Source organism: Monodelphis domestica, chromosome 5, assembly GCF_027887165.1.
Source record: "Monodelphis domestica isolate mMonDom1 chromosome 5, mMonDom1.pri, whole genome shotgun sequence".
Lineage (NCBI taxonomy): Eukaryota > Metazoa > Chordata > Mammalia > Didelphimorphia > Didelphidae > Monodelphis > Monodelphis domestica.
Genome location: NC_077231.1, coordinates 7,568,418 through 7,592,806, shown reverse-complemented (window position 1 = coordinate 7,592,806; position 24,389 = coordinate 7,568,418). Strand labels below are relative to the sequence as shown.

Sequence of the window (24,389 nt, the reverse complement as noted above, 5' to 3'; positions counted from 1 at the left end):
CCGAACAGCAATTTTATATAAAAATATAAAATTGCTGTTCGATTTGTGTATATGTGTATATATATATACATATATATATATACACACACACACACACACACACACATATATGTATGTATATATATTTGTTTTAATTCCATTTTATTTTAACTTCAGGTTCAAATTCTTCCCCTCAACCACTCAGTAAGAAGACAAGAGGAAAAAACACCATTATGAATGTGAGTAGATATCACATTTCCTGCATTAGCCATGTTCAGAATTTTCTTCTAAGTAATAGAGGAATCAGAAAAATCGCAAACAGCAGCTTGTAAAGCTGGTGCTTATGGGGTGATAACGAGGGCCCCTAAGTCTCATTGAAGACTACCAGAACTGGCTAGCTAAGAAAAAAGTTCAGTGACTTTTTTGGCTGGTTTAATCTTCCCCCAAAAGCAAGAATAAATAAATGTCACTTTTCTTAAAGTTCAATTCTTTCTAAATCTTAGTCCCTATCCTGGGAATCACTAAATTAAATAGATTATTTTTTAATGTCCAAGCAACATGATACCTAAAGGCGACTATAGAAATACCTCCCAAATCTTAGGAAATAAGATTTGAAAGCGTGTTAATTTTAATACGAAGTATCAAAAATTAATGTAAGTTAAATACTTGAGTATAATAGCAAAGAAAAACATCTCTGGAGACCAAACCAAACTACTCCCCAGCTAGAATCTTGCCCTGGGTTCTTCTCCAGGATCTGAAGGTGACATGATGGCTAGGCATCCAGAGAGTGGGGGTGAGAAATCAGAGCAGCCAAGGAAGCCTGCCTTGAGGCCAGAAGCCCAGGAATGCCCTGAGCCCCCAAGACCATACATCCCCTTACCCCTCCAGACCTCTGCCCTGTCCATGGCCTGCTAGAAAATGTCTTTGATTCTTTAAGGCTCTTCTAAGGTCACACTGGGCGTCAAGATCCCAGACCAATATTGGGACTTTTATATGCTCCAGTGTGTTGAATAAAAGCAAACTATGAATCCACCTTTTGGGAAAATTCAAGATTCAAGTGTGGCCAAGCCAAGGGCTACAACCTTTGGCTTTCTTCGTGCATTCTGGCCGCTGTATTTCACTCTCATTGGAGTGGAGTCCTTATTTTATGAATTTACAAACAAGATTCTAAGAAGGGGTCCTTGGCTTCTCCAGAGGGTCCCAGAAGCCACAGAGAATCTCTAGGGTGAAGGGAAAGGCAAAAAGGTCAGAGAAGGCCCACAAAAAAATGGACAGTGATTGAGGCGTGGAAGGATGCCAATCAATACCTGGGCATGGCCCATGGGCAAGAACAATGGACTCTCCCCACTCCCCACCCCCATCTCCCTTCAGCTTTTAGCTGTTGTTTTAGTCATGACCCCATTAGGGGTTTTCTTGGCAAAGATCCTGGAATAGTTTGCCATTTCCTTCTCCAGCTCATTTTATAAATGAGGAACTGAGGCAAACAGAGTTAAGCAATGGCTGAGGCCAAATTTGAACTCAGAAGAGTCTTCCTGACCCCAGGCCCAGCACTCAGTACTGCCTTGCTGCCCTCCTCCATTAGCTACTTGAAGGGAATCAAAAGTGAAGGAAATCAGCAGTTATTAAGCTCCTACTATGTGCTAGGGACTGTAAGATGCTCATTTTAAAAACCCTGGGGATATGATTAGGGATGTAGACTCTAAGCGATCACCCCAGTGCAAATACTAATAATATGGAACTGTACTTCAGCTACAGGAGGGGGTGGGAGAAGGGGAGGGAAAGGATATGAATCATATAATCAAGGAAAAATATTCTAAACCAAACAAACAAACAAATAAATAAATGTTTTTTTGGGGGGGGGAACCCTGGGAAGAAGGTAAAAAGAGGCTGACAAAAGTGCCCAGGGTCCCACAAGTAAGAGTCTGAGGTCTCACTTGAACTCAGGTCTTGGGACTCTAGGCCCAGCCAGCAGCCTCAAAGGGAGACACTAATCCAAAGTCCATCAGAGCAGGCCCCTTGGGGGAGTTGACAGACTGCACTTCCCATGAAGTCTCCAGGAAAGCTGAAGAAATGATGCAGTGATGATTCAGTGATGGACTTTTCTCAGGGCTGTCTCCTCAGGCCAGTCCAGATCAAACAACACCCCCTACACTGTCCTACCAGGTCTGAAAAACTGTAAGAAGAGTCCACAGAATTAGCAGAACAAAGACTACATCCATTTCCCAATTCTTAGCATCTTTCTTGTTACTCAGTGAGGAGGTTGTCAAGAATGTAAATTTGTTTTAAACTCAAAATGCAAGTGAATTACAGTATGCATTTATTGATGTAATTAAGGCTTTTACAAAGTGCAGTGGGATTCTGGCCTGGAAAAATCTCTCTCCAACAAAAGACTGACTTTAGTTCCAAACAGTCCGACCCTCTACAGCCCCTTAAAATCAAGTTCCATCCAGGCGACTCACCCTCCAAAGTGGACCTCTACCTCTCCTACTCAGTTCAGTCAAGGTTTTCCTCAAGCAAATCCATTCTATAACCTCTCCTCTCTCCTTTCTCATCCACTAAGATAGAAGCTCAGTGTGTCTCTGCCAATCCCTCTCGTGGGGAAGAGGCAAGAAAGCCCAGTGGGACAGAAGGAAGCTGCCACGCTGCCTCAGGCACCCCAATTAGAAATCCCCAAACCAAAGAGGGAGGGTTTGGCTGGAGTGACCCCGACTGCTGCCATCTAGCTCCAGCAAGAGTCCGATGAGGAGGAAAGGGTTAAAGCTGCAGCAATCAGTCTGTAAGACCAGAGATGGTTTCGAACATCACCACACATTAATGCAGTGCCTGCAACCTAGTAAATGCTTAACAAATATTGATTGGCTGATGATAGGAGAAAATAACTTCTAAAGGGAAAGTCTCTTTTCCCAGACTATCATGGGTAAGCTGATTTCCGATAAGAAATCCTCATTCTCCACTTCTCTAGAGCCTGAGGCAGGACAGCGATAACCTCCCCAGGGGCAAAGGAGATAGGGGAGCCCACAGCAAGCCCCCAGAAGGGCTCTATGGCCTCTGTCCCGGGCAGGAGGTCTTGGTGGGGTTGGAAGCTCCCTCCCTCGTCAGTCAAGCCCTGCTCCTTCAGGGGATGCACAGAGAACAAGCACTCTGGCAATACTGCAGGAAGTCAAATGGGACAGGCACGTGGACCATAGGAGCCTTGGCCCCTCCCCCCTCTGGGATGTCAAGCCTCCCCCCAAACTCCTCCGGAGAGATACACTGCTCATGGGGCTTGGGAGCCTGTCCTTCTAGATTCATAGCAGAGATGCAAGGAGACCAGGCTCCCTGTTGGTTAGAGAGGCCAGGGAGCAACAGAGGGTGTGGGACCAATAGGGTCTAAGTGTTGATTTATTTTTGAGTATTTTCTCTTCTGGCTTTTTAAAGAAAACCTTTTTGCTTTTGGCATCCAAATTTTCTGGTGTGAGGGAGGGAGAGCCTACTCTGGGGGACAGGAGGGACTCTCATGAAGATATGAGTTCTCAAAGAAGGGCTCGTGGAAAGAAAAGGATGGAGGCTTTTTACATGGAGAAACTTCAGCTTTCCCTTCTGCTTACAGCCCATTCCCAGAGGTTCTTTTCCACCCAATAGAGGGTTGTTCAAGTGCTGACCTTCTCGCCAACCAAACAAATGCAAAGGAAGAAGCCAATCCAGGATCAGTGCAAACGAAAGGAGACGCAGAAAAAGAGGCCCATTCTCTGGCCTCTAAAAGCCAGTCAAGCCCTCACAGAGCCCCAAGGAAAAGCAGCCTCAGGACCCTGGGAATGCCAGTCCTCGCCGGAGTCTACACAGCGCCCAGAAATGCTGGTCCCTGGGCCACTCCACAGACAATGGGGCAGCAGCAGAGGGAACGAAGGGATCGTTTTAGAGATCTGTGGGCTCTTTCTTTGGCTGCGTGTTAGAGCTCCATCTGTGACTTTCTTCCAAATAAAACTCCTTTCATCGTATCCTCAGCGTTCCAAATGCGCTACCAGTATCAACGTGTCTGTCATCTACTATCCACACACACAACCACAATGCATGTGCAGATACACCCAGGTCCACTGCCAGACAGCAGCGTGTGCATGTGGGGAACTATAGCTATACACCCACACGTGTACATCCATGTGATACATGTGTGCACACACGCTTCTGTGTAGCCATGGACACGTGCATGTGCACACACCAGGAGGCTGGCCATGGTCAGAGCCCAGAGACAGCAAGAACTCCCTGTTCTGGGTCCGGCAGCACGACCTGCCTCCGGTACCTGCTCTCACAACTTTGATTCCACAGAGAAGGCGGCTTAAAATGTCTGAGATCAGCAGTCCCAGGGAAACGGAGATTCCACCTGGTCCTCCTGCCAGGTCCTGGGGACAAGCCTCCGGTGACATCCCCTTCTCCCCCCCCACCCGACAGCTAAGACTGTATGGGCTGTGGACCCTGTGGAGCATCCCCGATTCTCCTAAATCCAGCACCAGGACATCAGAGCTCTCAGGCCAAAGTTCCACCAGAATCAGCCTGACACCATCTTTCTCCGCTGTCCAATTCTGTGGAGAAAACCTAGCAGTTCCCATAGGCACAATGACCCGAATTAGGAAAACAAGGGAAAGGCAACCCTGGCTGGGGACAAGGAAGAAAAAGCATCTTCGCCAAGTCCTTTGCTTCTACCTCCTGAAACGGTCTCTTAAGATTTACCAGGGTTTATGCTTCCTTTGCTCACCTGTTAAGATTGTAATCAATTTTTAAAATTAGTCATTTACATGTAGATTTTATAAACATGATTTTTCAGACATCAAATGTAACTTATATACAAACTTAATTTCTAAAAGCAAAGACATTTTCATAGGAAGCCTTCTGATCAGAATTCTAGCTTTGGACAAAATGTCTCAATAATTAATGATCAAAATGTATTCAGTATCAAGATATGGGCTTTCCTCTAAAACAATACACACAATGGATAAACAAGCCCCAAACCCATGTTGGTTCTGGCGGGTTCTGCTCTCCTTACCTTCCTCTTCTGCTTCCTGTTCTAATGGCGCCCCTTCCTCTTCAAAGCTCCCAATACCTGACTCCAGTGGAGGGGGTTGGCTGTTTGGCTGACTTAGCTTGTTTCGAATAACAGCGATTTCTTTTTTTAACAACTTAGCTCGTTTACTTCTTGACCCACTGGATTTCATTGAGCATGTCAGATCCAGTTTGTCCAATAACTCTTTTAGTTGTTCTTCCAAGGACATGTGTGCTCGGTTAGCTGGATTGAGTAACCGATCCACTAAAAAAAAAAGGTTGAGGGTATTTTATTAACCATTGTTTGTGTACCAGTATCGTAAATAAGCACAAGAAATCACACACTCACACACTCACACTCACACTCACACACACACACTCACACACTCTCTCACACACACTCACACACACACACACACACTCACACACACACACACACACACACACACACACACACACACACACACACAGAGTTTTTCTGCTTTTGTACCAAATGGATAGGACAGCTGGGTGGCTCGGTGGACAGAGCCAGGCCTGAAGACAGGAGGTTCTGGGTTTAAATGTGACCTTGACACTTCCTAGCCATGTAACCCTGGCCAAGTCCCTTTACCCCCACTGCCTAGCCCTTATGGCTCTTTTGCTTTGGAATCGATACTTAGTAGTCATTCTAAGATAAGCAGGAAGGGGTTTCTTGTTTTGTTTTAGAGGAGGCTGTGTAGCCAAAGCTACCATAAGCCAATGAAGCAGCTACAAAATCACACGTATTCTACCACAATGACACATTGTGTACTCGTGTACGCACACAGAGTGAGTGTCTGCCCTCTAAGAACAGTAGTCAAGCTGTTAAAGCACTGCACTGCCTGGCACACGAGCCAACACAGAGAAGATACGACTCGTTAAAAGCTCAGCTCCATTTTTCTCCCTCTAAGGACTCGGGAAGACCATCAGATAAAGCTCTAGAACAGCTTACAGACTACGGGCAAAAGCCCAAAGAGAGGTCCGCACATAAAACAAAGATTCATTAGGGTCCGGTCTACAAATCAAATGTGAAAAATCAAGCTCTGCCAGCCACTACCCCAGCCTTAAACAGGAAAGCCAGGCCTATTGTCTCACATACACTCCAGAACCACGCTCTAAACACACGGGCCCCAAGTCAGTCTGCCCTTCGCCATTAACCTTCCTCTCCCATTTAGCGCTTGAGGAAATCAAGTCAAATCAGATGGGGGTGGGAGAAGACGCAACCACGGAGGCCGAGCCAGACAGCGACCCATCCTCAGAGGTCGGTCGGTCTATCAGAGGAAGGAGCGAGAGACTTCATCCCAAGTGACTGAGATGAGGGAGCAGAGCCAGGCAATACTCGCTTTGGGCCCTTCCACCAGGCCTGACTTTCCCAACGGAGACAAGATTCTATTTATCCAAATAGTTGACGATGCAAATTTGAGAAAAATAATTATTCAGCTTGTCTTCTCGTCCTGCAAAGCACCCGGGTTTCAGAAAGTAAAAAGCCATTGTTGACGGTGCTTCTGCAAAGTCCTCCAGCAGCCTCACTCTGTTCTCTGAGGCATGAGATGCAGTCAGGGCCTTCCCTGCTGTGGCCCAAACTCCAGGAACTCATACCCAAGCTAGGGTAGCCAAGGGGCCTTGCCTGAGGGCTTCCCCTCGGTCAGCAGGTCTGGCGGGTGTCCTGAATGTGGTCAGTACTTTGGGTTTGCTTAAAACGTGAATGCAGTATTTACTGGCAGTGAAATGAAGAGAGCACAGTCTGAACTGTAAGCTGGCTAGGTACGGAGTCACCCCAGAGGGACCAAGGAGGCAGCCAGAGGTGCAAACCAACAAGGGAGCCTAGAGTGGGAGGTCCGCGACGGCAGTTTTAGAAAAGAGAAGGCATTCCTGAGCAGTCAAATTTCAGACCATGGAGCCCAGGCTGCCTGGACAGGAGCCGAGAATCCGAGCGGAGGAAGGGCGATCCCCTCACCTCCGGGTTAGGAGCCAGACGTGTCCTGATCTCACCACCTCCCGGTGGGATGCCCCCAACAGAGCCTATCTGGCACTGATCTGTCTGCTACCCCTAATGAGCCCAAACCGGCCGGGCCGGGCCAGCCCGGAGGAGGGCACGTCCAGGCAGGCGCTGGCTGACAAAGCTCTCTCCCAGGGCTGGGTCAGGATGTACCTACATGGGTGGACCTCGGATCATTTTCGAAGCACCTTCGCAATCACCTGTTTCCAGGGCAAAGCAAGGTGAGTGGAGTTACTCTTCCACGTAAACCAGCTCTGCCAGCAATGGGAGGCCGGGCCCAGATCCTCGGCCTGGCTTTAGCTGCTTGGGGCAGTCATCTCTTTCCAAGCAATGGCGACTAACCCGCCGCCCAGCTCCCCCAGCCTCAGCCTCTCCAGGGCTTACCTTTCGGTTGGCGTCCTGTTAGGTTCAGCCCGGGATTCTAAGCTCTAGACATCCCCCTTCCCTGTCATCAGCCACGAAGATGGCTGTCGCCCAAGCCTCCAGGACTGCCCGGGGGGGGGGGGGCTGAATGGCCTCACCCAGCCCATTCCTCTCCTCTTGTCCAGCAGGGCAGCACCACAGACTTCTGGCAACGGCGCAGGGACCGTCCGTCTGCGGCCTGCCCACTGCCCAGGGGGACCAGGCCACGAAGCAAGTCCAAAAGCCAGAGCGGGAGGGAGCTGCTGGGGCTGCCGGCTTGGGATCATTCTTCCTCCGGTGCCCTTCCCATTTCTCCCAGCAATTGCGGCCAGACGTTCCCCAGCTCCGATTCTTCTTTCTTCCTCACCTATCACACCCAGCAGCCCCCTGGTCTGGGCTGGGCACCAAGGGCTCAGGAAGCGCTCGACTCCCCCGTGGCCTCAGACGCTCGGGAGCTGGGGGGCCCTGGGAAGTCACTTCACCTCTCCTGAGAGCACCTCTCCTGGGGTTGCCATGCAGTCCGACGAGAGAGTGGCTCTGCAGGGCTTCTCCCCAAGCCTGGCACCTCCAGAGCTCCAGGCATGGCAGCTGCTGCTGTCATTGCTCTTGCTCCATTCTTCATCGTTTCAAGGCTGCCCTTGTCAGAGAAGAGCACGATTCCTCTTGGTCATCACCAAGCCAAGAAGTCACTCTCGGCCCCTCTTGGAGCATCCCCTTGCTCTGAGCCCAGCTCACTCATGAGCGTCTTTCTGAAACCTCTTCGGGCTGATGAATGGTCTTGGGGACCCAGACTAGTCTTGAAGCCACTCCCCGTGTTTCTTCTGGCTCAGATCGTTTCCCCATCCATCTGAACTGTAAAAGATCCAGACTCTCGTCTCTGCACCCAAGGAAACGTGCTCTCTAGAGACGCCAGGGTCTGCTCAGATGGCCTCTCCTTTATCACATGACCCCATACCCCACACCCTTCCTCCGCCCCAAGAACCAGTCCTTCCGAGGGAACTAGAATCAGGTGCAGACGTTCATCACACGGGCCTTCATCGTGGGAGGCTATAAGGAGCTGACACCGGTGAAAAAGCTGAAATACTTGACCTAAATTCAAAACCCACCTCTGTCCTCAACAAGTGCCTGTGTCCTAGGGCAAGGGGCTTAACTCTGATGGCACTCAGTTCCCTTAACTGTCAAGAGAGGGTCAGACAAAGAGGCTGCAAAGGCCCCTATGAGGGATAAACGGTCCTACGGAATACTCTGTCTTTGCTGTTTCTAGTCTGGCAGTGGGTGAAGAGCTCCAACAAATGCCAGCCCGAGGAAGGTTTCCAATCACAACTCCACGCTGGGCCGGAGATCTGATCATCTGTTCTTGTCAAGGGCCACAGGAACTCTCTTGCAGACCCACTGTCTTGCCCCCCAAGTGCCCTCAACCACCCTTCTTCCCCTCAATTCCCGCACAGGAGCATACATCTCTTGAACATACACCTTTGGGCTATGGTCTCTCCTTGCAGATCCAGACTGCCGTCCCCATTACCAAGGAGGTCCGACTGGCAGTATGTGAAAGCCTAGAGGTCGTGTCCTTAGTACCCATGCCCTGGGGGACAACAAGGTTATGAGTTTTCTTGCTGATTCCTTTCCTGAATTTTTAGTTCCTTCTTAGTGTATCTGAAGGGATGGAGTTTAGCATCAGCAGTAAGTATTCATTCTCCCTATCCAATCCTTTTCACTGAAATGTCTCCTAGTTAAGAGTATTATATGTCAAAGACCGGCTTGGATTAAGATGGCCCTACCAGATCCCCTCTCTCAGGTAAATCAAAGCTCCTACATTCTCCTCAGAAACTCATAGTTCTCCTTTAGTTTGCTGAAATGGCATGAGGAACTCAACCTTCATGCACGATTCAAGTAACCATCCCCTAAATCAGCTACAACCTGGACCAAGAACCACACAATCAGATGTGCCAGGGGGCCAAAATAAACCTCCAATTAAAATGGTGGTGGTGGTCATTTATGTCCAATTCATAATCCCATTTCTTGGCAAAGATACTGGAACAGTTTGCTATTTCCTTCTCCAACTCATTTTACAGATCAGGAAACTGAGGCAAATAGGGTTAAGTGACATGCTTAGGGTCACACAGCTAGGAAGCATCTGAAGCAAGGTTTGAACTCAGAAAGATGAATCTTCCTAACTCCAAGCCTGGTACTCTAGCCACTGTCCCACCTACCTGCCCAATGGAAAAGGGACTACATCTTAAAACATTTTAAAAACAAAAATTAAAAAAAGCAAAAGGGAAAGTATCCTATAGGCATGGAATATAAATTAATTTGAATCCTAAAAGTCCAAATTAATATGTCCAGAGAGCCCTCAGCCCAATCCACATTTCATTAGGAATCCCTATTCTGATGGTCCCTTGTGGTTGTTCAGTCCCTGCTTAAAAACCTTCAACCACAAGAATTACAACTTAGCAAAGTCTGATGCATTACTGGGAAAAAAATCTGCATCTCTGTAACATCCACAATGCTCTTCCTTCTCTTCTCCCTGGGTGAGCCAAACAAGTCCACGTTCCCAAGGCCAGCCATTCAGATATCTAAGGCAGCAGCAATCACATCATCCCTTGCCCTTTAGTATTCACTTCTGGTCCCTCTTTTTCAGCCAAAATATTTCTAATTTCTTTAAGCAACCTTCACATAACTTGTTTTCAAATCCCTCCACTGAGTTACACTTGTCCAAATCCTTTCTAAAGCCAAATGCCCCTGCCCACCATGCTCCAGGTGTGATTTACTCATGGTCATGGGAAGGAAAACAGGGCCACCCCTTTGCTCATCCAGGACACAAGGCAGAGATCACCAATGGCACTCTGGGGCATCCATCATGAAATTTGCTGCATCCATTGAAGCTGGGCCCAGGCCTTTTCCTCTCGCTTCTACGAGTCTATCAAGTTTATGAGCTTGAAAAAAAAAATATTCAATCTGACATAAATTCTTACCATCTTCCCAAGAAAAGGGCCGAGGAGGCTCCAACTGTGGCCTTTCAGGTAAGTGCATTCCTGTTTCATAATCGAAACCAACCCCTTCAGCATCCCGTCGCGTCTGCCTCAGGACAAGCCCACCCTGGTCTCTCAGCCGCACGGCTGCTCTATAAAATATGGTATCCTTGGCATTGTACTTCATACAATTATCTATTATGAGATGAAAGTCTTCTTCAAATTCCTTGAGGTCTCTGTATCCTTGAGCATCAAGACGTTTCCTCATTGTGGCAAAGTCCATAGGATGCTTAATGTGATCCAAATAATCTGGAACCTGGAGTAGAGATTTAGAAAGGAAAAAAAAATAATAAAATCAGCTAAAACAAAAAACAAGGAGAAAGCAACATACAGGTTTTTCCCCTATAACAAAGAACATACATTAAGCCTCAAGTCAGTCACAGAATCAAGCAAAAAAAATAAATTTAAAGCTAAATGTATTGTCCAAGAAGCAGAAACTAAAAAAAAAAAATTTTTTAGGGTACAAATGATTTTAAGGAACAAATCACTCTCCAAGAAAGCTTTAATAAATATTAAAGATTTAAAAATAAGCCACTCAGAGAACCAAAGGGCAGAAACAACTCACAAAAAGGACCAACCAAAAATGAAAGTTTGGTTGGAATGTTTCAAAATACAAGCAACTTTAACCTATCCTCTGTGTAATTGGAATCTGCTCCCCAGCACTCAAAATCCCAGCTTCTCACGTTCCTTTCCACATCACATCCTTATGTTTTAGAGATAAAAGTTTGTGTGTAACCCTGTCCCTTGCTCTCTTTTCCCGAGAAGGTGGCTGGGAAAACTTTTCTGGACTCAGGTTTTTGCTTTTGTTCCTTTTATTCTTCTACTTCACGTGACTATTAATAAATATTATAAAATGTAATACCTGGAGTTAATGGATATTAATTTTAAATCTTATACCTCATGATGGAAAATCAGCAGGCAATTAACTACTTAGGCTTTTGAGCATTTTAACTGAAAGGATATGCAAAAGGAATTTAGAATTAAGACTGAAATTCTATCAACTGTGGCCAGTGGCCAACATCATTCTATGACAAGACTATCGGATGATGGGACAACAGAACAGGCAAGAAAGGCAGGTACACACCTCTTTCAGATTCACTGGCTGAGCAAAGATGCGTGCAGGGTCTTTCTCTTGCAGCTGGTCCAGGACTGATCGTAAAAGAACTGTGAACGGTGTCAGCTGCAGCTCCAAGGCGACTTGTTCCACCTTCACCTACAGGAGCAGAGGAGGGTCAAGAACAGAGACAGACCAGCCAAGCAAGCACGTAATGGTGAGCAGTAAGACTCCTCTCTGGTCGGCCCATAGAGGGTTTATATCTGATGGTTGAGAAATCTGATTGGCCATTGGTCTGTGCAAATGCCTGTGGGTCAGACGTCTGCCCAGGGAAGGGGAAAGGGTCCTCCCCCCAACCCATCAGGGAGGATGCTCAACAAGGCACCAGAAGAAAAGCCCTTGAGTCACCATTCTGGCTGTAGATTCTCAGGATTCCCAGAGAAACTACCCTTCCTCACCTGTTCTCGCTTCAATTTTTCCCGTTTCCGGATAAGCTCGACCAGCAGCCTTGCTCTCTCCAGATCATGTCGTAGCCTTTGCCAATACTTTAACTTCTCTTTCAAAGCTTGGATTTCTTCATCATCTTCTCTCTAAAGAAGCAAATGAAAAGTTTTTAATAGAAGACATAAAGCAGTCTGCCCCAAAATGCCACTCATCAAGTCCTCAGCTCTATTTCCTAAAGTGGCTACTGATGTAAAGGTCACAGTGTAAGAGTCACCAATGGAATCCTGGCATCTGGTGTGACTTGTCAGCATCTTTCACAAGAACTTTCCTAGGTTGTGTATAGTCTTTGACTGCACCTCTGGCGAACTAATAAGAAAGAGCCAAGAGGCTCAACTTGGGGAGATGTCCCACCTTCATCAGCTCCTTCACAAGGGCAACTATAATTGAGGAACTTCAAAAAACCCTAAAGTTTTTTTGAAAACCTGCTCTTCCAAAGCCTCCTGCCCCAGGTGCTCTTGACCTGCAGATCAACATGACAATACAGGGGAGGTGGGCTGGTAACGCCACTTTAAAAGCTAGCACTGGTATGCTCCAGAGAGGCCTTTCAATCTCTTCCCATCCTTCTTCCTCTCCTCTCTTTCTTTACACGTGTCCATAAAAATTTCTTTCTGAAGATGCAGAATAAAACAAAATCCATCCCATAAGGAGGTTTGCATTTCCACTTTGTTGCTTACTTAATTCGGATACTGAATGATGGTTATTTCTTGTTTTCCCTCCCCCTACACTCTGGTTCTCCCTCTTCCTGCCAAAGTTGGTGTAATACCTTTCAAATACCCCCATACACCTTTTCTAAGGGCAGCTGGCCCCACAAAGGCAGAAGCAGTCCCTGACAGGAGGTCTGGAAGACTGAGCTTCTGCACTCAATTCAAATGTCAGCAGCAACATTTATTCACCATGTGACCCTTGTTGAGGCCCATCAACCTCTCCTGGACCCAAAGCTTCCTTGGACTCTGATGCAAAGATCACCCACCTCCCCCCACAGTCACAAACAAAGAAAAGGAGGCTTCTTCAAAATTACCAGGGAAGTCTATTGGAGGCACAGAAAGCAGAAGACAGATCATGATGAAGCACATAAGGAAAGGGGCAAGAGGTGATGCCAAGTGAAATAAATAAGGTGTAACTACACATACACACTGACTGGGCCCATTTAAAAAGAAAACTCAAGAATGAGGCAACTAAGATCTGAAATAGAAAGGCTTCTGCCTAGACAACCTTAACGCACCGGAACAAGAAGGAAGCCGTCAAAATGGGGGAAGAGGGGATCTTTATATCATATTTCTCTGATAAGACTGAACATCCATCCCAGCTATATCATCAACATGGAAAAATAATAGAGCAAGTGGTCAAAGGATATAAACAAATGGTTTTCAAAAGAGGAATTGCAAACAATTCACCATCACATGAAAAAAATGCTCCAAATCCCCAAAACTAAAGAGAAATGCAAATCAAAACCACCCTGAGGTTTGCCTCATACCCTGCAAACTGGAAAAAAATAACCAAAAAATGGAAATAGTCAATGTTGGGAAGTTGTAGAAGGATAATAGGCCTATTAATACATTATCAGTGGAGCTGTAAAATGGTACAACCATTTTGGAAATCAATTAGGAATTATGCAAATAAAAATGACTAAAATACCCATAATCTCTGAACCACAGACTCCATTACTGAGCTTTTAACAAGGAATCCATCAAATAAGAAAAAAAAGTTCCTACATACTCCAAAACATTTATAGCAACACTTTTTGTGAGAGCAAAGAACTGGAAACAAAGTAGCTGCCCCTCAACTGGGGAATGACTAAACAACTTGTGGTCCATGAAGTGTGATAAGACTGCTACTACACTATGAGAAAAAATGTGGGTGGTGGAGTCAGAAAAGTCTGGTTAGAACTACATGAAGCGATACAGAGAAGTGAGCAGTCAAAAAAACACTACACACTGAGGACAACACACCAGAAAACCAGAAGGGAGTGGAACAAAATTATGAAGACCAAGCACGTCACAAACAGGGAGGAGAAGACAACCCCAACCCACCCTTCAGTAGAGACAGCTGGGAGGCCTGTAGGAAAGGGGAAGAAGGGCTGCTGCCTTTTTTTCCCTCCAAAATACACACTTTGTCCTATGAGATGGTACTCTGGGAAGGGATGGGGAAGGATAGATGGGACATTACACAGTGATTACACAAACTAAAAATATAATAAAAAACATTTTTTAGAAAAAAATAAAGAAGGAAATCAGGGCAGATTCAGACCTTCAGAAGAGGGCACAAAACAAGCTGAACTTTCATTTGCTAAGCTCTGCCAGGTCTGGCTTCTTAAGTGAGGGTTTTGTCTAAAACTTGGCCAGTCTTTTTTAAGTTTATTTGTGGTTTTCTTGATGACTATTAAAAAATATACTCTTAATCAACAGCATTTATACACAAAGAGAACCAGTCCATACTGTTGCTGAGATGTGAGAGTGCCATTAAGGTGGAAACTAAAGGCGAAGACTTGAAACTGGCAGGAACGTATGGGCAGCACTGACCTCCAGAACACCAGACCAGCCATCTTGCACAGGGGCTGCTATCCCCAAATATTCGGATGCCTCACACAATGTTTGAAATAAAGGCGGAAACATTTCAGTTTTGCTGAAATGAATTCTAACCATTGGGTAGATATTTCCAATCTAACCTACTTTTCAAAAGTTTTAATTTCTTCTCAAATGTTTCTATTCTGTGTAAGGAACACAAGCTATTGACTGTCCGGACTTAGAGGGTCCTTCCTGAACCACAGATTCCATTACTGGGCTTATAAGCTCAAACACTGGCTGTGTGACCCTGAACAAGTTATTTGCACCATTGCCTAGCCCTTAGTGCTCTTTTTCATTGGAATCAATACATGGTATTGACTCTAAAAAGATATGGGTTTTTATAAATAAAAAATTTTATAAAAATAGAGAGCTCCATGAATTGCTTTGGATCAAAAAGGATGAAAGAGCTCCCTTCCGGGGGGAGTGCAGCAAATTCTACCAGGCACAGCAACATGGGAGGCAGGAGGAATTCTGAGCAGTCTGATAATCACCCCTTCAGGTTTACCTTCTATACAGGAAGAAACAACATTAGTTGTGTGAGCAGGGAAGGGCTTGACTGGGTTTCCAGGGAAGAGTTTTAGCAGATCAAATAGAGTCAAGCATCAGCCAACGGCAAAGCTGAATGAAGCCCCAAGAGAAAGTCAAGATCGATGGACAAAGGAAACGATGGAGATCACTGAGAAAGAGGTCAAACCTTACTAGGCACACATTGCTGTCACAAGGATCTCTCCTTGACCTATTCCGATCAGGTTCAACAGCTCCAATGAGAAGGTTTTTGAGTCCCCTCCCTCACCCAATGAAAGCAAGAGGAATTCCTAGATAAATGAGATGGACAGGACTGGAACCCCTCTGGGAACCTCAAACAAACAGGTATGTGCATAGTTTAAGCTTAATTGTGCAGGCTCAAAGGGCATGGAACAGCAGGAGTACCTATGGTTGAATCAAAGTCAACTTTGGGCAAATTAGATCCATTTCCCTTTGCCAGATGACTCTAGAAAACTCCAAATAAATATGCAGTAACTAACTGTCTCTTGGAGTCACAGAACATCTTCTCTCCTGAGAGCAGCAGGATCCAAGCTCTCAATCAAAGCCATTTGCTACAACCAATTCCTGGCGCTCTCAGACAGGGGCCATCCTGAGGGCTCACCATCTAGTGTCCAAGTCTTGGCTAGCAAGTGAGTTCCAGTTCACAGATGGGAACCAGGAGGCCCCGTTTGAAAAGGAGAGAAAGCCAGAAGTCTTTCTCAAGGTCAAGCTGAGCCCAAAGTTGCTCCAGTCAGCAGACTGAGCGCTCTTTCCTCTCATTCAGTAGTCACTGAAAGCACAATATGAACCTGGAACCCAAACCTCCAGGCTTCCCCGGGAACCAGACAGAGTCTGGAGACATTTGCAATCTGGAGAGGGCCAGTATCAAACCAGTGAATGCCATCATCTAGTAAGAGTACCCAAGCTTTGACACAAGAGGACCAAAATCAGAGACTGGTTTCTCCACCTCTACTAACACAAAAGCTCAAAACTAACATGACAAGAAAAAGGCAAACCTGACAATGTTCTACTGCCCAGGGTAGGGCAGGAGCCCAGGCTCTGAAGCCCCTCCTGGGAGGTGGGCAAACCATTATTAGAGGGTGTAGACAAAGAGCCAAAGGCTGCTGAGATCTTCCAAGGACAGAAAGAGAACTGAGAGGCCCAGCTTGAATCTCCTTAATCCCTCCTTGAAGGCTGTCCTTCTCTCCCACCCTGAGGGTCGATCAGGGACACCTAAGACCCAGAGCCAGCCTTCTTGAGCACTCCTACAGATCTCCAGGAGGAAGGATCTCTTAGTACTCAAGCTTCATAAATTCTGAACTGAAGGCATCATGCAGTTTAACTCTCATGACTGACATCAAGTATCTGCCCAGGGAGGAGGAGGGGGGCCAGTGTTTCCCACTCCATCTCCACCTTCACAAACAATGAACAACGAGCCCCAAGTAGGTTACAAGTCCTGGGTCCAAGGCCATGGAGGCCAGGGTGAAGCCAGGACTCTGCACCCCTGATTGCTGAGGCAGGTCATATTCCGACCTTTAAACGACATGGCTTCCAATTAACACTACCATCCAAGGCAGGGCTGAGATTACAGCAATGACTTGACACAAGTCAATACTGGCCCATCAGAAACAATGGAAGCCAGTGTGAACTCTTGTTAAGAATTAGGACAGCATGAAGCTTCTTAAAAAGCCAAAAATAACAAGGTGAGCTGTATGAAAGAATGCTGCTCAACCTGCTGAACTTCAACGAGTGAAGTGAACACATAATTGAGCCCATTCTTTTGCCGAGATTTGTTCACGGCAAACTAGAAGGGTGGGCAACAAACACAGCAGCCCCTTTTCCTCCACTAAGATCTACCAGAAGAGCCCTGCTAGCTCCTGCCACTGTGACCTCTACCTCTCCCCTAACTACCAGGGTCAGAACAACTGTTCTGAATGCAGGGCGGCACGTGCACCCTAAGTGCTCGGCAGAAAGGAGGTCTTAAGACTGATCCTACATAAACACAAACATGATTTGGCCAAAGGCCTACAGACAAAGGACGGTGGCAGACCACTCCTGCTGATCCTTAATTAGTCAAGGCTAATCACCTGTTCTATTCACGACTCCAAACATTCCGGAGGCCACCTAGGAGGCACTGTCCCAGTTGTCTCACAACACAAAAAACAGGTAAAACAAGGCCCTACCCTATTCTAGAAGAGTTTACAATCTAGCAAAGGAAATGAGAAGTGTATACAAACATATACAAAGCAAAACAGCACATGGCTTGATGCACAGGGAGGCTCCAGTTGGGCATGGGCTGAGCAGGCTAGTGACCAGAGTAACATTCTCTATTAGTCCACTTAACCTAGCAAGGTGATGCTATAGAATGGTACGTCAACACTGCCTAGACCACTTTTTTTTACCAATGAGGCAACAGAGGCTGAAAGAGGATTGGCAACAGATTGAGCAATGTTCTCAAGCTGGCACACAGCAAGTCCACTGATCCTAACTAGATATGGAAGCACTGCCTGTGATACAATGACTTTTGGTGGGAAGGAAACAGAAACCTGTAGACATAGAAATTAGTTCAGGGACAGAACTGACAAGGAAAGAGAAGTGACCAAATATGGGAGGAAAGGCTAGGTCAGAGTCAAGATCGATTCTAGGGAAACCTGGGACAATGAGGGCACCTAGGAAGTCATGAAGGACAGAAGACTGCAGAGGAAAGACAATGAGTTCTGCTGGGGATAAGCTATAGGCTGGAAACCCAGAGTCCCAGGAAGTATTTGCAAATCCTTGCTTGTAATTCAGAAGGGATATCATTCCTATCATTCCTAGAGATTGGAATTCAGGAATTCTCCCCTCTGGAAGCAATGAGGTGGCATGAACAGATCTGGTGACAGCAATCCAAAAAGTGGATTGAGAAAGAGACCCAACTCTGAAGATTGCCCAAAGGGAAATCAAGCCTATTCCAGAGGTTAGGGTTTATCTCTTCAGTTCTCCATCATCCCCTAAAGCTTTGTTCCAGTTCCTACATTCCTGCCTTTGGTGAGCTCATCCAATTCCATAGATTTGTTCAAGTCCTCTTTTCTCTTCCAATATCTCCAAGAATAATGGAGGGAGCCCTAGTAATCTCTCAGATTCTTGCACTGCTGCACAGACAGCCCCTTCCTCCCCCAAAAGGTTCCTCTTCTTGCTTCCGCTCTATTCAGAGGTAAGGAAGGATCTCACCATCTCTCAGAAGCCCCAAAGGTTGCCCTGAGGCACCACAGTGGAGCAGACAGAGTAGACACTGGTTCTGGAGTCCTAAGACCTGTGTTCCAATTCCAATTCCAATTCCAATTTCTATCCTCTGAATGGCCATTGGACACACTCCTCAGCCTTAGGGTCCTGATCTCTAAAATAATGGCCTGTGAAGTCCTTTCTAGCTAAGATCAGTAATTCTGATTGGTCTCCTTTCCTTCCTTCTTTCTTTCCTTCCTTCTCCAGTCTGTCATCCACAAGGCTGCCATAATATATCTAAGGCCCAAGTCTGATCATGCCATTCCCCTGCTTATAGCTCCCTACAGATGAGAAATATAGTGAACAAGGAGGACAATGATAATAATCCCCCACCACCACAACCAACCACTTCCCTATCAACAATAACAACACCAGGCTAAGGAGTCTCTTAAACTGCTCCCCCCCAAATCTGGCTTTAATCTCTCTAATCTTGATTCCCACAACTTTACCACCCTCCCCACCTCCCCAAATTAGCAGAAACCATCCTCCCTCTCTTTAGCCCCCAATGTCATAATGACTGCTTTCTTTCCAGGCAGATCAAAAACCATCTCTACCAGGCTGCTCCAAATCCCTTTCTTACCTCACCTCGGCAGAATGAGATTCCTGAGGAGCAAGGTGGTTTGTTAAATTAAACTAAATGGAATTTTTTATCATGACCCTTGACTGTCACCTACAAAGATACACTAAAAGTCACGAATCTTCACCCCAAAAATCAAAACCTGGATATTATCATCACTTTTCTGGTTCCTAATCTCCCTTCTCAGATATTTTCCTCCATAAAAATAGTATAAATGTGAAGTATCATGCTCCAGTGCAGAGAGATATGATGTCAAATTGATACAAAAAATACAAAATGTTTAAACTCAGTATCAGTAACATTTAGAAAGTTAATGTGAAAAAAGAATAAAGATCTGAATTTCATAATATTCTTTGTGAAGGAAAAAAAGCAGTCAAAGACTGTGGCTATGTGGAATGATATGAGGCAAATGTAAAACAAAAAGATCAATCCCCTTCTAAAGTCTCTTCTATGAGAAATCAAAACTATCAATAATCACATGAAAGTGTTCTAAATCCCACCTAATTAGAGAAATGCAAATCAAAACAATTCTAGCAGAGTGGCCAATATGGCAGCAAAGGAAAGTAATAAATGTGGAGGGGATGTGGCAAAATCAGGACACTAATACATTGCTGGTAGAGTTGTGAATTGATCCAACCATTCTGGAAGGTAGTTTTGGATTATGCCCAAAGGGCTTTAAAAAATTGCATGCCCTTTGATCCACTACTGGGTTTGTATCCCAAAGAGATAGTAATGAAAAATATTTGTACAAAAATATTCATAGCTGTCCTCTTTGTAGTGGCAAAAAAATTGGAAAATGAAGGGAAGGGTTGTCCCTCGATTGGGGAATGGCTGAACAGATTGTTGTATATGATGGTGATGTGAATACTATCATGCTATAAGGAAGAACCTTAATGAACTGATGCAGCATAAAATGAGCAGATTGCTTTATAGCAAAAATGAATAATATGGAAATAGGTATCAAGGGATAATATTTGTACAATCCAGTGGAACTGCTTGTTGGCTTGGGGGGAGGGGGAGAGAAAATTAATCATGGAAACATGAAAAAAATCTTTTAAAAATTAAAAAAAATTTAAAGAAAAAAAACCAAAGTCTCTTCTGTGCCCATCAGCATGGGGCCATGGCCTGGCTCACCTAATCAGACCCTCTCATCTTTCAGATGAAGAAACTAACTCAACCAATTCCAGAGATTCCCTATCTTAACCTCTGGGATTAAATAGAAAATTTCTGATTGCCTCTAAAGTCCCTTCTCCTCCCTTCTCTGGTCTCTTTGCTTCTTCCTTCCCCTCCCACATTCTTCCATCCAGAGATAGATGGACCTCCTGGCCATTCCTCAAACACAATCTCTCCACTCCCTTACACCATCGTCACTGTCTGTCCCTTGATGCCAGGAATGCTCCATCATTTCTATCTCCTGATTTCCTCTAAGTGTCAGTTCCCATTCCATCTTCTGCAAGAAGTCTGTCCCATTTCTCACAGCCAGAACTGCTAGTGCCTTCCCTCTACAGAGATGATCTCTGCACTGTTTCTGTATTGCCTGCCCAGGCTGTCTACATGCCACCTCCTGCATTAGAATGGGAGCTCCTTGAGGACAAGGGCTGCTTTGGCCCTTTCTTTATATGCTCAGCACTTAACACAATCCTTGGTACACAGCAAATGCCTAAGAAATGTAACTTGTCCCAGGTCAGGGAGCAGAGCTGTAGTTTGAATGTTCAGCCTTATTTTAAACAAGTTCATCCTTCGTCCTACTGATGGAATAATCTTGCTGGTGGCCATCTTGCCACTGCTTCTCTAATTGGACAGTAAAGTCCCCCCTGCCTTTGCCCTGGGGGTCCCTTCTCAATGTACTTCAGGCCTCTCTCCTGCTCTGCCTCCCATTATCAATCTCAATTCCCCGAGCATGTCCTGAACCCTTGCTCCCTTTTGCTGACACCTCTCCCTTCCCTCAAAGGATTAACTCCATCCTTTCAAACTGACCTCGCTGCCACCTTCTCTAGGAAGCCTATGCAAAGCCCCCAAAGGGTTCCAAGACAGCCTATGCATATGGCACCTTGCTAACTTACCAAGCAATATTGGAAATGATCCAAGTCTGAGGTTCACTGTCAAAACCAAATTGTAACTTTAAGGGTAGAAACCACATCTTGGCTAAAATGAGTGTTTTCCTCAGTGCCTAGCACGAGGCTACACACACAGAAGTCATTTCTGACGTTATCAAGAAAAGCCTTTTGAAAACTAGACCTATCCAAAAATTAAATAGGCCAACTGTCAAGTAGTGAGGCTGCCAATACTGCCAATGTTCAAGCAGGGGATATGAATGATCTTTTAAACCAGTCACGGAGGCAAATCACTAGTTTCTGGTCTGTTTAATCTCTGACCCTGATCCAGGAATCTCCCTCATCACCTCCTCTTATGTCAACCATCCCATAGCAGACCCTCCAACATAGTAAGATTCTATTTATCTGCATGCAAATGAGAAAACACACGACCATCACCATGCCCCCATGCAGACTGAGATTTCCAACCTATTCTTTAATTTCTGAAATTAAATTAGCTGCCTGAAATCCAGGGCCATTGGCTAGTGTGACCAAGGCAGGAAAGTCAGAATGGTCCCAGAATACTCCACAAGTAGTACCAGGCCAGTCACTCTGACATGGATCCGCTCCTATGGTGAAAGCAGGAGCTACATTTCGAGTTAACTGGTTTCGGGGGGGGGGGGGGGGGTTGCCAGGATTGGCCTGGCAAACAGGTGCCACCTAACAACAAGCCAAGCTGAAGCCAAGTTCCTAACAACAAGCCAAGCTGGGGCGATAGTTTTCACAACAAATGACCCAACATGATCAGTTGAAGGGAGCCTTTTCATATTTTCAGGGTTTATTTCCATCTATAGTAGAAAAACAGACTGTCCCTGCAATTTTATTCTTAAAAACCAGGCAAACTGAATACTCCTAAAATCAATAGTTAGCTCCATCTCCATTTCCCACAGAACCTTTGGGGAGGGTCTTTTGCCCTCGGAGGTTCCTCATTCTAATATCACTGTATTCTCCAAAAGCAATAGAACCACAAACAATTAACATTCCTCTCCCAACAGACTGCTTCTCTCTATTATATCTCGTATTACACACACACACACACACAAGGAACCTCTTTTCACAAATGAGGAAACTGAAAAAAAGAAAAAAGAAAGCCACCAAAAGCAAGACATAAAGACAGCGCCAGCTTGGCTTCTCCTCTCTAGCTCACTAGCTCAAGATTAGATGCCACACTCCAGATACCCTCCTCCAGCTGGCCAGCCAATCTGGCTCAACCCCTTTCCCATTTCTAGTCCCCTTCTCTTCTTACTTTATCTTCAGCCCCTTCCCCCTTTAGCTCAGGGCATACCAACTCAATGAAGTCATAAGTTGCTATCAACTTTTTCACAAATTTCCAAGTTAGCAAAAATATTTTCAAATGCTTTCTAATCAAGTTACAATGCCCTCTTCCTGCTTTTCAAATACCTTAAAATGAATTAATAAAATTATAAGTTCCACTTCTACAGGCCTCTCAAGGTGATCACATACTGTCTCCCAAGAGCCCTCGAGGGAAGGAGTCTGCCAATATACTATCCCCTTGGGAGGTGAGGACCCAGAGTCAGCCCAACCCAGTGATTCTGCCATGGTCAAGGAGACAACAGTCAGGATTCCTAGTCTTTCCTGAGCCCTAGTCCAGGGCTATCTACCTACCAGGGCTACTGGAAGAAAAGCTAATGAAATGATGGGCAGAATGCCCTTTGTGGCACTGTCATTGATGCATCTTGCTGCCAAAGCCTTTACTTTGGCATTTTTTAATCATCATCTATTTTTAAATTTAATTTTAAATTTCTTTAATAATAAAAAAAATTAGCCACACTAGTATGAGTGTACAAAATGAGTTAAGTGAAAAGGATGCTTATGAGAGCGATATGCACAAGTTATCAGTGCAAAGGAAAAACACTGTGACAGGAGGTCATGGTGTTTGCAAAGCACTTTGCATGGGTTCCACTGATCAGAATTCTCATCTATTTCCACACTGGCAGAAAAGGCCATTAGGTCCATCTAGAAAGTGGCCTGGACGGCTACATTTGCAAAGCAGGCATGTGTATTCAAAATGTGCCCGCACCCCCCAGCTTCTCACCAGGATCCAAGTAAAGAAGGCTGCTTGAAACAGAGCGGAGGCCACACCATGACCTTCCCTTTCATGGCTGACGAAGCAGCACTGTCCTCACACTCGATGATACCGAGGGGAGTGGATAGAGGACTAGACAGGACTAAACCCTGACCTCTGCCACTTCTCAGGGCTGGGGGGCAAGGGGGAGATTTCATTTCGCTGCTCTAGGCCTTAGGAAATCACCACATCCTGATGACATCCCAGATCCCTTAGCCATAGTCTCCCAAGAGTCTTCCCAATAACCTTAACACAGAGATGGCATAAGGATAAGGAACAAGACTGTGAGGTAAGGTGACTGGGCCAAGGGACCTATGACTCAAAGACCCCTCATCCGGCTTCTTCCCCAAAGGCTGTATGGCCTCACTCGTTACTTTGTGTTGACAGATCCACAGGGTGATTAATGACACTCTGATGCACATACTAGACATGCAATGGGGCATGCCAGTGAAGGTAAAAAGAACAAATAGCACACCAAAAGGAGGCTTCCAGGATACAGAGAAAAAAACAACAAACATTTAAGCAGACCTTCAAAGAGAGACTTGGGCTCCTTGACACCAGGACTACTGCTAAGAGAAAAATAAGTGGGTCATGGGATCACCAGGGAGGAGGGAGAATCACTGAGCCCCAAAGGAGAACTCCTTGGGCAGTGCCTGGAAAGACCTGGGTGCCTTTCCCCCCATTAGGACTGATCCTCTCTTCAAACCCTGAACACATACAAAGCAGGTTATCAACAATGCAATGAAAAGGACAAGAGTGGGCTAAGCTACCAGATGCCTCCTGGGTGCCAGGCAGATGAAGCTTAACAGGCCCTGCCCTCAGGGAGGAGGCAACAACATGCCCCTCCATCCATCCATATATACAAAAGACATGTGAGGTCACAGGGTTATGGGGCAGAGGTCATCCAGAGTAAGAGCCAGGTGAGCAGTTTTGAACAAACCAAAAATCTCTCCTGAAAGCTCTGAAAATCTGCACTTGACCAAGAGGATTGCCTTTGACCTATCAAGCACAGCTTAATAGAAATACCCAGGACTGGTCTTATTGGGATGTTTGCTCTCTTTGGCCTCTGATCTTCACAATGACAAGACTCCTTGTCTACACTTTGTGCCCAGGGCTAGGAGGGACCCAAGGGATGAGGTCCTTCTCAACCAGTCCAGCTGAATTTGCAAGCCAACCCAGGGGGTTACCAGCAGGAATTATACCAAATCACTAACACAGAGGTTCTTATTCCCCTTTGCTTCCCTCCCTCTCATCTCTGAACTTCGGGCAGGAAATGTTCCATTAA

At 45.7% G+C, this 24,389-nt stretch overlaps 1 protein-coding gene across 5 annotated transcripts in view; it reads right to left on the bottom strand.

Annotated features, from left to right (window-relative positions):
• BRD1 (bromodomain containing 1) overlaps window positions 1-24,389 on the bottom strand; it is a 74,219-nt gene that overhangs the window by 29,272 nt on the left and 20,558 nt on the right. For all 5 annotated transcript variants that reach the window (XR_472209.3, XR_001624608.2, XM_007502520.3 and 2 more), the window contains exons 4-7: window positions 11,953-12,084; window positions 11,525-11,653; window positions 10,384-10,696; window positions 4,997-5,257 (exon numbers count right to left, since the gene is read on the bottom strand). Coding sequence is in view for 3 of the 5 variants with exons in the window: in XM_007502520.3 (XP_007502582.1) it covers window positions 4,997-5,257; window positions 10,384-10,696; window positions 11,525-11,653; window positions 11,953-12,084 (835 nt within the window). In the remaining 2 variants the exon portion in view is untranslated. The remainder of the gene's footprint in view (window positions 1-4,996; window positions 5,258-10,383; window positions 10,697-11,524; window positions 11,654-11,952; window positions 12,085-24,389) is intronic.